At 31.9% G+C, this 18,595-nt stretch overlaps 1 protein-coding gene across 1 annotated transcript in view; it reads left to right on the top strand.

Annotated features, from left to right (window-relative positions):
* LOC134688144 (kielin/chordin-like protein) overlaps window positions 1-18,595 on the top strand; it is a 76,646-nt gene that overhangs the window by 11,926 nt on the left and 46,125 nt on the right. Inside the window, exons 10-15 of the mRNA XM_063548617.1 lie at window positions 173-420; window positions 1,030-1,123; window positions 1,973-2,146; window positions 3,207-3,392; window positions 3,718-3,894; window positions 6,885-7,064. Coding sequence (XP_063404687.1) covers window positions 173-420; window positions 1,030-1,123; window positions 1,973-2,146; window positions 3,207-3,392; window positions 3,718-3,894; window positions 6,885-7,064 — 1,059 coding nt within the window. The remainder of the gene's footprint in view (window positions 1-172; window positions 421-1,029; window positions 1,124-1,972; window positions 2,147-3,206; window positions 3,393-3,717; window positions 3,895-6,884; window positions 7,065-18,595) is intronic.

Raw genomic sequence — 18,595 nt, 5'->3', positions numbered from 1 at the left:
ATATACTTGTGTCAACAATTTATTAAAGTTTTTTTTTCATTTTCAAAAAGTAAAAATTTAATCTGCATAATAAGTTTTATTGAAATGAATTTAATTTACTTCATGGTCTTAAAGTTTTAAGCCAAAAAATATGATAATAATTTATTAGAGGATATTTTGATGCACGTTTTAGGTGGTTGTTTATACCAAGGTAGAATTTATGTGACGGGCAGTACATTTGTACCAATGACAGATTCCTGTAAGAAATGTATGTGTGACCGTGGTGACGTGACATGTCAGAGGAAACCTTGTCCAGACATTGGTCGATGTAAAACTGTTATTACCCTGCCTGGAGATTGTTGCCCTACCTGCATGGACTGTGGTAACAAGGTGAACGGAACAAGGTGGAGAGAAAACCCATGTCAACATTGTAGCTGTATTGTAAGTTTAATTATAAGCTGAATTCCAACATGTGCTTATTGGTTTAGATCATTAAAAAGTATGTCTGTCAACATTTGAAAACATTTTATTAATCTATTTAAAGAGGCAAAAATTAGAGTTAACTTCACATTAAGTATGATTTTGACAAAGTGAAGAAATTTTGGTTTATGACCCAATCAGCCATCAAACATAGCTTCTATGGGATGGAAAATAGAATTTAACATAAATTTACCAAAAAAACAATTATAAGAAATTATATTGGCAGTAAACTACTAGAAAAAGCTAAGAAAATGATATTTTTTACTATTTCTATTTGTAATAAGGTTGATTGCTTAAAAACTATTAAATACTACCAACATTGTGACTGGAAATAGAAATACCTAACATGTATAGTTAGCACCATATGTGGTCTAATTTTTTTTAGATACATGCATTTGTACTTCACCATTGCAATTTTATAATTTTGACACAATTGCGACTTTTTTTTAACAAATCAAAATGTTCAATTAGTCTGAAATTCTACCCTGACTGTGTGAAATTCTCCACATTCATCTTTTTACCAGAATATTTGTTTGAAAGTTCTTTATATGTAGATGTAATATTTTGCAGAATGGAGAAGAACAATGTCATACTATCAGATGTAACCCTCCTGATTGTACGAACCCTCATACACCTCCAGGGGAGTGCTGTCCTACATGTATTTGTAAGTTAACACAGATTTAATATGCAAAGATTATAAATCTTGTTCATCTTTGGTGTGGCCAATGATTAAGCAATTATTTAAGTGATGAACACTTATTCTTATGCAATTATGTTGTATCAATGGCTCTGATTGAATGACAGTTAGCGTAAAATTCTCTATCTCCTTGTCTGTAACTAAGGAAGCAGACATTTTGAATTGCTGAATGTATTGACATGTAATTTCTACAATAATAAACCAAAAAACTCACATGTTGCACCTAACAATCTCCCTTTTATCAAATTTTATTACATTCTGAAGCAACACAGAAGCCAAAAAAACGCCTGGTGTTTCTGTTTGATGCCGGAAGCATACATATGACGTCACCTAGTGTAGGGACCAAAGAACATCTTTTCGCGGAATTTTCTTTAATGAAGATTTTACACTGAAATAATGATTGAAATTTAATTATGAACTTGTTTTGCATTAGAATAAAGATATCTGTATTGTATTTGAAGCTTTGTGGACATCCATCGGTAGTTTTACTGTTGCAAATACTCGTTTACCTGTCTCCGCAACACATCACCAGGTGAACTAAATTTGCGACAGTAAAACTACCAATGGAGGTCCTTAAAGCTTCAAATACAATACAGTTATCTCTTAAATTTAATTCACTGTCTAATGTCCTCCCCAGATCCGTGAACTAAATGTTTTGATAAGTTTACTAGCTAGTGCAGAAAATATTTTTTTGTTATTTCTTTAATGCACATTTGGTTTAAATATTGGACTACCTCTAATCCATTCATTACATAAATTACATAAATGCTTGTTCTTCATATGGAACCACTTTAAACAGAATTATATTTTTTACAGCTTGCCTCTTTGAAGGAAAAGCTATTAAAGATGGTGACACCTACAATCCAGATAAATGTTCCTCGTGTAGATGTAACCATGGAAACATGGATTGTAGAAAGAAGGAGTGTCCTCCTGCGTCATGTGACAGTCCTGTATTCAAACCTGGTTCCTGTTGTCCAGTTTGTGACAGTGGTAAGTTATAATTATCATACTTACACATTGCTATCATGATCATGAAATAGAATTTCTTTCTTATTGTGTAATTTTTGATTTTATAAAAATGGATAATTACCACATACATCACTGTTTACATTTATTCGGAAGAAATTGTTCGGAGTATTCTTTATTTTGATTGGTTAATTTGTTATCTGGATACAGGACGCTCTTATATATTTCTTTGTTTCGGGATTCACGGTACATTTGAAATTTTTCGTTGAAATTATTTACCCTCCCGCCTGCCGCATACAACTGTGTTAGTTATGAATTTTATTGTATTTTATGTGCTTATATATAAGATGTGCTTATGTATACTGTGGCTAGCTCATGTGTTTATTCGACTGTTTGGACTAATATATTGAACATTTCTAATGGCTAGACTATATTTAACATTAACTTTACATGTTATACGTGACTGTCAGTGGTATAGTCGAGTGTTTGTCCTGTGCTGTGAAATATATTTATTTGTCTTGTGTATATATATATATATTGTGCTGTAATTAAATTGAGTAACTTTGAGTTCTTTTGTGAGAAGCCTGGTAATTTCAAGTTCCAAATGGAAGAAATATTCTGTAATATTTGTTCCAGTGGAAAAAATATTACAGAGATTGTACCATATCAAATAAATAGTATAGATCGAGTTATTGTTCAAACAGGAACATATATTATGGCCTTTATGCCCAATAACGATAACAAATCTTGCCAAATGAAGTTAAAGGTAATTTTTGATGCATGACGATAAAATGTACACTTTTTCTCTTTAGACCAAAAATATGGCCTGGTGTTTATTAATCATGTTAAATTTTGTCCTAAAAAACAATGGTAACGCTAGGTTTTTAGACCTCTAATGACTCATGTTGGGTATATTTTGACAAATTACAGTAAGATTTTAACTCATTGAAGCTAAAGGTAGCCAAAAATGACTGTTTGACACCTGACATTAAAGTAAACCCTCATGTCAGTACTAAAACTACTTGTATGTATGTTTATGCCTGTAACTGCATGCTTTTTATACTTCTGTTGTAACTTTTTTCAGGATGTGATTATGATATGAAAAGGTGGAAGAATGGAGATTTATTTATTGCTAGTTATGATCCCTGCTTAAACTGTTCCTGTAAAAACTCCATTGTCAGATGTATTCCTATCCACTGCTCATTGTCTGACTATCCATGCAGGAATCCAGTTAGAAAGGGAACTAACTGTTGTGATTATGAATGTCCAGGTATGTAAAACCATAGTAATGCATAAATTTGTATGAAGAGCTCTTTTTATCAAAATTCAGTACATGTAAATATATGTTTGATGGATTTAAAAAGAGGATTACTATTTACAAATAATAGGTCATCCTGTTCAAAAAGATTTTTATCTATTCTTCTGAATTAAATATTAAAAATCTCAGATATTTTTCTGTTGGCCAGATTGTTTATGCCATGTTTTTTTACTAATAAAGGTAAAAAAATACCCAATTGATATGTAAGTAAAGCCACAGATAATGGAAATTTTGTTATATGCAGATAATTATGATTGATTTTCATTATGTTATAAAGGGTGCAGGGACAATGGTGTGGACTATACAGAAGGTGACTCATGGCCATCATCAACAGATCAATGTAAAGTTTGTGATTGTTCTGACGGTCTGGTTAGTTGTAGAAACAAACAGATCTGTCCTGTAACCTGCTCTCATGGTATCCTTAGGAGCGGAGAATGTTGTCAGGACTGCAATAGTAAGTATTTAGTATGACAACCATTTTCACTGAGGTAGTACACTTTGTGTTTAGGGATCAGCTGAAGTATTGCTCACGGATGAGGATTTTCTAGCTGTGTTGAAGACACATTGGTGACTTTGAATCTTTCCTGCTCATTGGTAGGATTTTTGTCTCTTTGACATATTCCTTGATTTCCATTCTCAATATAATTGATATGTTCTCATTATATTTTTATGCGCCACCTACGATAGTAGAGGGGCATTATGTTTTCTGGTCTGTGGCTCCGTTCGTTCATTCGTTCGTCCGTCCGTCCGTCTGTGCGTCCCTTCAGGTAGCAATACACAGTTAGGAAAAAAACTTAGAATTGACACTCATAATTTTTAAACACCCCCTTTCCCCTCCTGTCTAACAAAGAAGGCTTTATATGTGTGTTATGCATGTATATACTTGTAGAAAGAGAATCTTCCATAGATTTGATTTCTAATGGTCATAAGGGTGAAATATAATCCCTTTTGGGTGTAACCATGGCAACAATCTGCATTTCTTAGATACAAAATATAGCAAAAAAGGGGGGTGAACATGTCACAAAAGTCTCCAAAATTTGGTCTAAAGGAAAATTTCAATGAATTACAGTGATACCTTTCCTGAATCCATAGGTTTATATCTATCAAGTGGTCCAAAAAAAATCATATGTCTTCCTGCTCGTTTTTCCATTGAATTGAAAAGATCGAGCGCAAAATCTTTGTTGATAAACACTACAATAATTTATGGACCTATGAACGGTATGGATAGGAAAATACGGACTGTCAATCATTGAAATGGCCTATAAAACATGTTAAAATCAATCTAAATGTTCATATAAACCCACTAAGAAAGCTATATTATTCTTCAATTACCTAAAAATCAATTTTATTGTACAAAAACTTTCATATTTAAAAAATTCACAGGGGCCATAATGCGAAACTAAACTTCTAACTGTGTATTGCTACCTCAGGTTAAAGTTTTTGGTCAAGGTAGTTTTTGATGAAGCTGAAGTCCAATCAACTTGAAACTTAATAAACTTGTTACTTATGATATGATCTTTATAATTTTACAGCCAAATTAGACTTTTGACCCCAATTTCACGGTCCACTGAGCATAGAAAATGAAAGTGGGAATTTCAGGTTAAAGTTTTTGGTCAAGGTAGTTTTTGATAAAATTGAAGTCCAATTAACTTGAAACTTAGTACATATGTTCCCTATATTATAATCTTTCTTATTTTAATGCCAAATTAGATTATTACCCAATTTCACGGTCCATGGAACATGGAAAAGGATAGTTCGAGTGGGGCATCCATGTACTTTGGACACATTCTTGTTTATGTCTGCCCCAAGTCAGCTTGAACCTATAATTCATAGGTTTTTGGTTGCTGTCTAAAATAATGCTTTTAATTTGTTGTTTTAATGTTCAAATGTTATAAAAATATTGAGCAATAAAATTGAGTGGAAATGGGGAATGTATCAAAGAGACAACAACCCGACCATAGAAAAAACAACAGCAGAAGATCACCAACAGGTCTTCAATGTAACGAGAAATTCCCGCACCCTGATGTGTCCTTCAGCTGGCCCCTAAACAAATATATACTTGAATTGTTTTACAATGTCTTATCGGGGCCTTTTATAGCTGACTATATGCGGTATGGGCTTTGCTCATTGTTGAAGGCCGTACGGTGACCTATAATTGTTAATGTTTGTGTCATTTTGGTCTTTTGTGGATAGTTGCCTCATTGGCAATCATACCACATCTTCTTTTTTCTAGTTCAGTAATAATGAATGCATACTAATTTCCAAATTGTACACAAGAAACTAAAATTAAAATAATACAAGACTAACAAAGACCAGAGGCTCCTGACTTGGTACAGGCGCAAAAATTGCGACGGGGTTAAACATGTTCATGAGATCTCAACCCCCCTATACCTCTAGCCAATGTAGAAAAGTAAACGCATAACAATACGTACATTTAAAGTTCAATTCAAGAGAAGTCTGAGTCTGATGTCAGAAAAGAAAATAAACATAATGACAATTATACATAAATAACAACTGACTACTAGCAGTTAACTGACATGCCAGCTCCAGACTTCAATTAAACTGATTGAAAGATTATGATTTCATCATATGAATATCAGGCACAATCCTTCCCGTTAGGAGTTTAGTATCATACCATCATAACATATATGAGAAGAACATAACCCGTGTAATGCCAACAACTGTTTTTTGAATAAATGTGTTTAGTTTAGATGCAAAGATCCTATAAGTGAATCAATATTAACACCAAAATATGCAATCTTTAATGACCTGACAACCGTATTGTAACTATATCCCTTCTTAATAAGTCTATTTAAAGGGTTTGTTAGTTTCTGCAGTCAAATACTGACGTTTTTGTGCTTTATAAAGAATATTTCCATAAAAATTGGATGTGAAATACCTAAACGTATAAGAAGTCTGCATGTTGAGCTATATTTATGATTAATGTCCTTATACCGATGATAAAATTTAGTAAATGTTTTGACTAGTTTGTGATATCGAAAACCCTGGTGTAATAACTTTTCAGTGATACATAAATTTCTCTTGTGTATTACCACAAAAGACAAAATAAGTTCAAAATTGGGTGTAGTCACTTTTACATTTCTTGAGTTGAGCCTTTTATAAATGGAAAAATTGCTAAATCTGTGGTTTCTGTTATCTAACTTTAGTTTGCCTCGACTAAATGTTATAAAATTTGTACACAATGCTTTTTACAACACTTTTACAAATAGTACATTGACTCATGCATATTTTCAATCAGGGGCATCTATGGCCCATAGACACATTCCCCATTTATTGTAGATGGTTTTTTTTTTAATCTATCATTCTGTTGATTCGACCTAACTGTCAGAATTATAAACTGAATTTCATGTCCCTCAAATATGACAGATGTTTTTTTGAAAACAGTCTAAGGTTTTCTTTAATAGCTTTTGTAATAAATTTCAGATTGTTTGCATGATGGGAGAGTTTATAGAGATGGTCAGACCTTTACACAGCCAGGTGATAGGTGTCAGCAGTGTACCTGTAACCGTGGTAATGTCAGGTGTGAGAGAACTGGAATATGTCCACAATTGTCATGTAGAGTTACAGAGACCCCTCCTGGAGCATGTTGCCCTATTTGTAAAGGTAAGGAATTGTCATCTACAGCTTCTGAATTGTCTGTATTTATATATAGTATTAAGGGGGCTCGCGGGTCTAAATGATTTTTTTTATTTAATATAAGATTTAGCTATATTTTTCTATAAATGAACTTTATCTTATCCTAAATAGAAATATAAATAAAAAAATGGGGTTACCGTTCATTTAAGCTCACAATCTGTCTTCGAAAGAAGGATACATTTTTGTTAATGTCCTTTTTGTCTGTTGAACTAATAGGAGAAATAGCGGTAATATCGAAATAAAAAAAGAACTAAATTACAGAAATTTTTAAATTTTACAATTATTTTGTTTATGTACAGCTTATTTGAAAACATCAATAAAAAATATAGGCCACCGATGAGTTAAAAAAGATATTTCTATTTTAATGCCAGAAAATGGTGTTTTTGCACCAAAGGGAGATAATTTAGAGCTTTTTCAATGATATCGACATTTTAAGTCACCTGGGGTCAACACGGAATAATTTTTTGGAATGATTTTTGTACCATATGATAAAGTAACAACTACTAAAGGTAATGTATCAAATTTGTAATGGAAAATAAAAGTTTATTTTTTTTCGGAAAATCTTATACCCGCGAGCCTCCTTAAGACTATACAGAATCCATTGCTGTTTTTTTTTGTGGATTGGATATTTTCCATCAAATCATCATTGGACATACATGTCAGTTTATTGGGAATCATTTATAAGTCTGTGAGTATAGGTTATTTGATTCACTACTGACCCCCTACAGGTTAGTAAAATCAAATGGAGGTGAAGCTTAATTTCTGCTGCCTTTTGTAGAAAAATAATTAATGAAACATAACAACATTAAAAGTTGACAACACCATTAAGTTGAGATGTCATGAACCCCATATGAAATTTACTAACCCCTTGCAGATCCATAAGGGGCCTTCACGTGAAAGGGCTAAACCTATCACAGTGTGATATTTTACCAGCGGTGCAATAACTTGTCTTATTCTAACAGAAATTGTTTGGCTCTGTACCCACAGTCCTTGTCCACAGTCAGAAACCAGGTTGAAATAGAACAAAAGAATCGAAGCTCTTTGTTAGAGAAGGCGATAAATGTTTACTGTATCGTTTACTATAGTGACAACATTTTTAAAAGTTAATAGAAACAAACAAAATTGCAATTTTCTTCTCAATTACGCGGTGTTTTTTTCAAAAACACCATTTGCATAAGTTTTCAATTTATCTAGTTCATAGTTAAGCAGAACAATTAGATATCAAGTCGTCGACATGGGTATCTTTCAAGTTGGATGACAAAAATGCATAACCTCCGATTTTTTTGAAAAAATTACCACGGACGGAAAACATATCAGTCTATTAGTTCAGTAATTTTTGTGTCTGCCCTTCCATTATGTGACTGAAGAAAAAATCCAAAAAATGGGTAACAATTGTATCGAAAAGAGAAAATCAAGTGCACCTTTTTGTGTTAGAGCCTGTTTGAGTTGAGTATTTTGTCTTGATATTGTACAAAGTAAGAATATTTAATACATCGACTCGCATTAGATTCTATCATTTTTATATATTAAAGCTACAGGTTGACATTATAACACAAAAAAATCACAGTACTAAAAGATGAAATATATGGGTCAAGTGAAATACCTATCTAATGAGTCACAAAAACAGTAAAGGTGTGTTAGAATAGCTATTTTTTTACTGAAAGTACTTGACGACAGTCTTTCAAGTTGGATGATGAAAATGCATATCTTCGAAAAATTCTAGTTTTTTGTGTGTGATAACTAGAGTGTATAGTCTTCATACACTAAAAAAAACTAGTCTGCCCTTCCACGAAATATTTTTTTTTTTTTTTTTTAAATGTTTATGAATTTTCAAAAATTCCACCTGACAACCAATCAGACAATAGTTATAAGTTGAATCAATGCAGACAAGAATATTAACTGATGCTCATTAGCTAGTTGATATATTTGTCTTTAAAAATACAACTGACATATAAGGATCGTAATGGTGCAATGTGGATAAATTTATCGGTTTCCAAGAGCAAAATTGGTAGCGCGTCATCCCTACAATGGTTTCCGTTTCTACGATCGTGAAAATGAACTGGCTTAATGGGGAGATAATTTTGTCGAAGTAGGATCCTGACTGTTCAAAGACATTTTGTACATATTTTGCATGTTGAAGTATTGTTGTTATAACTAACATTTGTATTTTACTATAAAACAACGACATATCTCTGTAACAGCAGTTTATCTAGTACTACAATTGTAATTATATTTCAGAAGTTAATTTTTCATATCATAGATTCCACGGTAGTTATAAAACTGTGATCATGTGTTTGGAAATGACATAAATTTTCTGCTTCAAATGATATACAATATTATTTGGAATGGTTCAGCTAAGTATAAGGCCATGTTAGCTTTTACAAGCACTTGGTTCTTCAGTGGTGGTCCATTGTCTTAAACTTTTTAATAATCTTCTCCTGGGAAAAATCTGACAGGGCAAAATTGTTCAGAATCTATTTATCTTTCATTTGCTTAAGTTATTTTAAAATGACTTTAAGAGGAGTTATTGACTTGATGGTAAATCAGATGTTTTTTTCAGAGCATGTCTTCTGGGCAAGTTCCTAAAATACTTGGATCACTTTTTAATGAGTTAATATCCTAAAGGATGACTTTTTACTATTTTCATGTTTTTAGGTATTTATTTTCTCTCTAACATATCTAACATGACAAAAAAAGTTGGATGATACAGCAAAATAAATTGATAACTATATCCATCATGTTTATCTTTATCTTTAATGTATTACGCATGTAATATCTACATAACCTCATATTTTTATCTTTAATATGATATCTACATTTGTAAACAGTTTTAAAAGTTTATAGACATCAGTGTTCAGTCAGATATCAAATATGGCTTTCTCAAAGTCTTTACAAAGTGGTCAAATTCCAGTGGGTTGTGAACTATGTGATGGTAGGAATAAAATCCAATGTAAATGTTTAGACTGTGATATTTTAATGTGCTGCAGATGTAAGGAAAAAGTTCATGATATAGTTAAAAATGCAACTGAACATAGGATTCTAGAAATTGAAGATCTTGGTCAGCAAGAAGTGGATACATTTAACTTTAGTGATGTTAAATGTCTGGTTCATTCTGACCAGGCTTGCTGTGTATACTGTAAAACTTGTAAGAAAGTCATCTGTTTAAAGTGTATAACCAGCGTACACAAAGGACATACTTATATTTTGGAAGAAGACCTTAATGATAGAAAGAAGACATTAAGAAGTGGACAGAAGAAAGCAGAGAGAAGTTTAAATGGTTTGTCCAGTTCTTTGGACAAAGTTCAGGACATTAAAGAACAGGAGGAATCCAAATTTAGAAAAATCAAGCAAGCTATCCTTTGTCACAAGGAAGCTTTTAAGAGTGAAGTTGATCAGTATGCTGATAATCTTTTAAAAGATCTAGAGCAGACAAGGGAATCAAATAGCCAGTTATTTGGAAAAGTGCATAACAAGATGAAGAACGCCTATGAAAACTTACAAAGTACAAGTAACACTGCAAAAAATGTGGCAACTTCAAAAGATTTTGTCAAATTCTTTGATGATTTTGATGAATTATCTGTTTCATTAAACAAAAATGAACCATTGTCAAACCTTGAGTTCTCATTATTAGGAAGATTCATACCAGGTGTATTAAAAAAAATGGACTTTGGAACAATGGAGAATGGTGGAAAATTAGATGTACAACATTTTAAAATTGAATTTCAAATTGCTAAACAATTCACAACACAATTAAGGCATGTTCATCATATTGTCAGATGTTCTGATGGTACTCTGTGGATATATGATGGAATAAATAAAAAGTTACAATACATAAAGTTTGATAAAGATAATATGGAGATTATGTTAGAGTTGGACAAAGAGATTTTTGGAATGGTGGTGATGAATGCAAGCAACAATCTGCTTATAGTAGCTGGAGTTGAAACAAGACTTAAAATAATCAATAGTAGCACTGGACAAATCACTGATTCCATTTACGATTGGCCATCATACAGATCATTTCCACAATGTGTTCATATAACCAATGACTACAGAGTTATAGTAGGTGTAGGAGGAGCAGACACAGAAAGTGCTGTGATAGTGATGGCTGAGGATGGCAGACATCTGGCAACATACGAACAAGACAGCAACAAAGAACCATTATTTACAAACCCTAAACGAGTTGCCAGCACCAAAAATGGCAACATTTGTGTCATAGATATGGTAGATTATGACCATAGAAAAGTGGTGGTTTTAGGAAAAGATGGAGAACTCAAACAGATATACACTGGTCATCCCACAATCAACTTTGATGGAAAACCATTTAGACCTGTCGAAATGCTTACAACACCAGCAGATAACATTGTTATTACAGATCTCTTCACTTCTGCACTGCATGTGTTAAACTGTGATGGGATTTTTATTGGTTATTACAATGTGTATGACCTTGGGATTGTATATCCATGTAGTCTTGCTTTGTCTACAGAAGGACATATGTATATTGGATGTTCAAATAAAGAAGGAAGCCCAGAAACTTTAAAAGCAAAACTTTATGAGTTGGAATATTCTGGATTGTAAAAATTAGAAATTAAATAGGAAATTGTAAAAAGTAAATTCATGATTTCTGATTTTGATCATATTTCTGTTTTATATTTTAGTATGTAAAACAACATTAACATATTACAAAAGAGGCATGTATATATATCAACTTTACTTTGGAATTTATGTTATTTTGACTTAAATTGTATATTGATGAGTTTCATATTCTGAAGAGTGTAAATAAATAATTGATCATGATCTTATGGCACAAATCTGCTACACCTTTACCGCCACAGAAACTTGAAGACATTTCTAATTGTGATTAAGATACATGTATGTGTAGTACTTGTACATTCTGTCGTTATTGTTTATGGTATTCTCGTATTCTTGTCTTTCATTTTTGCTAATTTTGCAATTTGATTAGGGATTGAATTTTAGTTCAGTACTTTTGTGATTTTATTCAATTGATAGTGGTAGATATAACCTGTTGTTAAAAGTAAAAATAAACAATTCATTCTAACGAATTACTGTTGAAAACTCAGAAATCGGAAAAATCAATAGCAGTAATCCAAGACTTTTATCATCAAACAGGAAACAATGCCAGCACATATCAAACTTGAAATGTAGAAAATACACAGGAGATGACAGTATTATGTAGATTATACTTTTTTGGACTAAAACCTGATAATCATGTTCTAAAGTAAATATCTATCCACTAAAAATCTTCATAAATACAAGCAACATTAAGGAAGACAATTTGGCTTCTTGAGATGGATCACTTAAAATACTATCGAGATGAAATACCTCCAGGTGTGGGAATTTCTCCCTACATTGAAGACCTATTAGTGACCTTCTGCTGTTTTTTTTTTCTTTGGTCGGGTTGTTGTCTCTTTGACACATTCCCCATTTCCATTCTCAATTTTATTACTTATTAATTTTATATAACATTAAAGAACAGACAACTATTTCATGAAAAATCTTGAGTTGAAAAATTAGCTAAGCTGTGTACTTATATAGATATCAATGCTGAATCTAGAGTGAATAATAAAATTCTATTGAAAAGGAAAATAAATTCATTTCATTTTATATTTCTTATTGACTTATCTATCTATCTATCTAGTTGGGAAAAGTAATGAACGGCAGAACCACACGCTTTTATTCTTTTAATGAACTTCCACCATGCCTTAGATGTGTGACTACCGTACATGTAACAATATTCCTGACACAATTGGAGGTAGTACCTCTTTCCCAGTAGTCTTTTTTAGAAGGGTACAGAATATTCTGTGAGTTGTTGTCCATTTGGAAAAGATACTGAAAATTCATTATTACTGTGCCTATCCAATAAGCTTTGTGGTAGAGAATTACCTATTGCCTGACCAGTTTAAAAAATTGTCAATACAATTTGTCCATTTAAATTGTACAATAGGTATTGTGAGAGCTATTATCAACAGGTGGTCATTTAACTACCTATAGATTTATTTACCTGGTTTGTTTTTGACAGAGCTAATTTAAATGAATGATACATGTAGCTACTGCTAGCTTGCTTTCCTCATGTTTAATGTCCTGAATGAACTATTCTATTTAGGTATGGGACATTTTACATTTAATACAATATTTGTTCTTTTTAATTAAGATATTTATTGTAAATTTATTCATTTTGCTTACAATCACAAATAAATCATTGCTGGTATATCCCACTTTCATAATGAAGAATCAAGCACTGAAATTTCTATTCACTATAAGCCATTAATTTGTACTTTTTTTGATATTTGAAACTAATTTTTTAACAGTAATTCCAATTGAAGTAGATCCTGAATATTAAATGAAACTCAGCATCACTACTATTCCATTTCAGGAATCTTAATATAACATGAAAATATATCCCATTAGAAAACACTACGCCACACATAATTCATCTTGTAGAATTATTCACATATCCAAAAAAATCAATTTCACAAACACTTTAATTCCATTCAGGAATCAAAAACTTAAAATACATCCCACATTAAAAACACCATGAAGCAAACATATATCTCCTTTTTAGCTCACCTGGCCCGAAGGGCCAAGTGAGCTTTTCTCATCACTTGGCGTCCGGCGTCCGGCGTCGTCCGTCGTCGTCCGTCGTCCTGCGTCCGTCGTCCTGCGTCCGTCGTCGTTAACTTTTACAAAAATCTTCTCCTCTGAAACTGCTGGGCCAAATTAATCCAAACTTGGCCATAATCATCATTGGGGTATCTAGTTTAAAAATTGTGTCCGGTGACCCCGCCAAACAACCAAGATGGCCGCCACGGCTAAAAATAGAACATAGGGGTAAAATGCAGTTTTTGGCTTATAACTCAAAAACCAAAGCATTTAGAGCAAATCTGACAGGGAGTAAAAATGTTCATCAGGTCAAGATCTAACTGCCCTGAAATTTTCAGATGAATCGGACAACCTGTTGTTGGGTTGCTGCCCCTGAATTGGTAATTTTAGGGAAATTTTGCTGTTTTTTGTTTCTATCTTGAATATTATTATAGATAGAGATAAACTGTAAACAGCAATAATGTTCAGCAAAGTAAAATCTACAAATAAGTCAACATAACCAAAATGGTCAGTTGACCACTTTAGGAGTTATTGTCCTTTATAGTCAATTTTTAACCAATTTTCGTAAATCTTGGTAATCTTTTACAAAAATCTTCTCCTCTGAAACTACCAGGCCAAATTTAAACAAACTTGGCCGCAATCATCATTGGGGTATCTTGTTTAAAAATTGTGTGGCGTGACCCGGCCAACCAACAAAGATGGCCGCCATGGCTAAAAATAGAACATAGGGGTAAAATGCAGTTTTTTGCTTATAACTCAAAAACCAAAGCATTTAGAGCAAATCTAACAGGGAGTAAAATTGTTAATCAGGTCAAGATCTATTTGCCATGAAATTTTCAGATGGATTGGACAAACTGCTGTTAGGTTGCTGCCCCTGAATTAGTCATTTTAAGGAAATTTTGCCGTTTTTTGTTATTATCTTGAATATTATTATAGATAGAGATAAACTGTAAAGGGAAACAATGTACAGCAAAGTAACACCTAAAAATAAGTCAGCATGACCTAAATGGTCAATTGACCCCATAAGGAGTTATTGCCCTTTATAGTCAATTTTTAACAATTTTCATAAAATTTGTAAATTTTAACTAACATTTTCCACTGAAGCTCTTAGGCCAAGTTCAATATAGATAGAATGATTGTAAGCAGCAATAATGTTCAGTAAAGTAAGATATACAAACACATCACCATCACCAAAACACAATTTTGTCATGAATTCAAATGCGTCCTTTGTTTAATATTCACATAGACCAAGGTGAGCGACACAGGCTCTTTGGAGCCTCTAGTTTATAAACTAAATCCACTGATTGAAATTTCCATCTTGACTATTTAGAGACACAAAAAGAAATGGCTTAAAATGTCCCATATCTTATTCAGGACATTGGTCATGATACATGAGGAAAGCAAGCTAGCTATCGGTCATATAAATTTTACCTTTTAGAAATAGTGAATATTTTTTTACTGGGTAGTTAAATGACCACCTGTTGATGAGCTCTCACAATACTTATTGTACAATTTAAATGGACAAATTGTGTTGACAATTTTTTATTCTGGTCAGGCAATAGGTATTTAAATACCCCAAAGGTGATGAGATAATGACAGTAACTATAATTTCACTTTCATTTTAACTTCTTAAAATCTAGATAATATCTGGTTAACCTTTGTAACACCATATGAAACACATTTTATTATGTACTTCAGTATTTTTTTCCTATCATGAAATTTTCCTGAAGACACATGTGAATTAAGAATTCCCTTGCAGTTATCTAGGATATTGTTGTTCAACAGTGTAGCATTATCTATCTAATTGAAAACAGTTTTAAAAAAAGTGATTCTTGATTTTGGTGATTTCTCAAACTCTCAGGATTTTATCTGGATTTGTTTCCTTTATTTAAAAGACTTTATGATTCAAAAGACTCTGCTAAATGTCATTAATTTAATCTATGGAATTGCGAAAATAAGGTCCACATTGGTCAATTATTATATACATCTATATATAGATATATGTTATTAATATCAACTTCACTTTTTAAAAACATTTATCATGTATAGTTATGTTTCTTGTCACTTGTGTATACATTGTACTAGGTTTGCATTTTAACCCGCCAGGGTTTCATGTTTTTTTGCAATAAAGATATTTATTAATTTGAGATTTTGATTTGAATATATAATTGCAGTTTGTGATAAAGCTTTTGATTCTGACAAAATTTGAATTGACCCTGATTCTAGAATGATAGAATGCCAACTCACAAATGTAATATTATTTCTGCAATTATTGTGAATTTCTTGAATAGAATGTTTCCAATAGAAATTCTTCATTATATGTCAACTTTCATACCCTATTTATATAAAAGGAAAGCTGGGATATATTTATCAAAGAAAGAGCAACTGAAGGTAAAAAAAAACCAAATAACCAAAATACATCTAAATCTATGGCATGAAACTGTCTTCAACAATTTTAATTTTGACAATATGTGAATGGTTTTATTTTGAAAACACTCCAATAATGTGAACAAATGATATTATTTGGGTATTGTATAGCTTGCTTTATGTATTAGACTTTGAAAAATGTGAAAGTATTTCATGATTAGATGTTTATTTTCTCATATCTTATTTAAATTTTTGAATTTCTTTGATTGAAAACATTTCTAACTGACTTGACAGACAGGGCCTTTGTTAGCTATGGCATCACTTGAAAACAGTTTATTATTGTCTGTCTTTAATCATTTGGCTATCTTATCCTTTAAAACTTCAGCTCAAACTTACAGTGACTTGACTGTTAGTGTTGCTCTCCACCAATTGCAACCCATTCAAAATTTTGACCAAATTGTTATTTGTTTTATTGAACAAAACTGTTCAACTGGTCAAAGTTTTGAACAAATTTTTGAGTCAAAATGTGAAAGTGCAAGGTGATTAAATAAAATGTACATACAATCCTAAATGATTTTTGTACACTTTAATGTTGTTGTGACAAAATCAGTTGAACAGTTTGTATCAGTTTGTATATAGTTTTTCATTCTAAAAGTCTTCTATATTCATAAGAATTAGACATTATGTGAATTAAAACATTTCATATTCAATAAAATATGTGTGAAATTGTAATATGTTTGTAGGAAGATTCCATGGGGGGATAATAATTTTTTCTTTGAAAAAGTCTTTATTCAAAAGAATACTATTTTAGGTTATCTCCCCATGGAAACTTAACAATAGCGTATTGTTATTTCACACATATTAAACTGTAATGTTTTATTTAAAATGATGTCTGATTCTTATGAATATAGAAGACTTTTCGAAAGAAAAGTTATTTGAAAGCTTAGTTTGCACATTTTTATAGCAATTCAAAATTACAACAGTTAACCTTTAGCATGGTAATGACTATAATATAATACAAACTGATAGACTGATTGTGTCACAACATCATTACAGTGGAGTCTTATAAAATTGTAAGTATGTTTTATTATATCACCTTACATGACTTGGCTATGGTTTTCTCCAGCAGTTAGTTCAATATTTTGACCAGTTGAACAGTTTGATTTTATAAAACAAATTGCAATTTGGTCAGAATTTTGAATAAGTTACAATTGGTGGAGAGCAACACTAACAGTCAAATCACAGTAAATCATATACTTTTTTCTGCGCCAGCCACAGTAGAGGGTGCATTATTACACTTCTCCGTCTATGTCTGATGCATCATCTGTGTCCCAAGGAAACATTCTCAATTTATTAAACTCATTAAAAAAAATATTAACCACTATGCATAAGTAGCAGTACTTAGTTATGTACCTAAATAATCAATAATACAGTTTGCTTACAATGAAATTGAGAATGAAAACAGGGAATGTGTTCAAGAGATAACAACAAAACCAGTGAGCATAAAACAGCCCAAAGCCACCAATAGGTCATCAATATAGCAAAAAAATCATGCACCTAGAGACAGGCATCAGTTGGCCCCTATATAAAAAGGGACCTTACACTAATCACACATTTAAATGAACCAAAATTAAAAAAAAATATACATAACTAACAAAGGCCAGAGGTTCCTGACTTTGGACAAGCACAAAAATGAGACAGAGTTAAACATGTTTTGTGAGATCTCAACATTCTCACTATACCTCTAGCCAATTTAACATACTTGAACTTTTATAACAGAGTCCAAGTGAGCTTTTCCTCATCACTTGTCTTCCATCATCCCTTGTCCTCCCTCTTCTTCTCTCAACTTACTTTACCAAATTTAATCAAACTTGACCAAAATCATTATTAAGGTATCTAGTTTATAAAGTGAGTTTGATAGGGTAAAGCGCAAATTTTTCTATTATATAGAAAACAACTATAGATAGAGAAAAGGAGTAGGTTCAGTAAGACCCCTTTTTGGCCCCAAACTATAGCAGTTTTAGAAAATTGTGAAAATGTAATCTTTAAGCTATATTTTGGAAAGTGAAATGATTCGGCTACATAATTATGAGCTGTTTTTGACAATACAATGCACAAATATTGCGTTCTAGCATCATTAAGTCATGCTAAATTACTGAAATCTTCAAAATTTTAGCATTTTGGTTAATTTTTAGACGGTTTCTGTCTAAAATGAAAGTGACTGCATTTGTGTTCATTCATAATATTGAAATGTAAGTTGTATTTGATTATAATACAAAACATATATAAAGGTTGAGGATGAAAACGGATGCGGCCACTTTCAATTTTGACAAAAACCATCTGAAAAGTGAAGTTTTTTGGCATATTTGATAGATGTTTCATATGTAAGCTTGAATAAGAGCATTTTTAATGACTAAATCAGTTAAAATCTCTCACATAAACTAAAGGAATTAATTGAAACAGACTCTTTTAAAAATATTTAAAAAGTGTCCAAAATCTTTCGTTAGATGAAC

This window comes from Mytilus trossulus, chromosome 10, assembly GCF_036588685.1.
Source record: "Mytilus trossulus isolate FHL-02 chromosome 10, PNRI_Mtr1.1.1.hap1, whole genome shotgun sequence".
NCBI lineage: Eukaryota > Metazoa > Mollusca > Bivalvia > Mytilida > Mytilidae > Mytilus > Mytilus trossulus.
The sequence above is the reverse complement of the archived record's forward strand: the minus strand, read 5'-3'. Positions and strand labels throughout refer to the sequence as shown.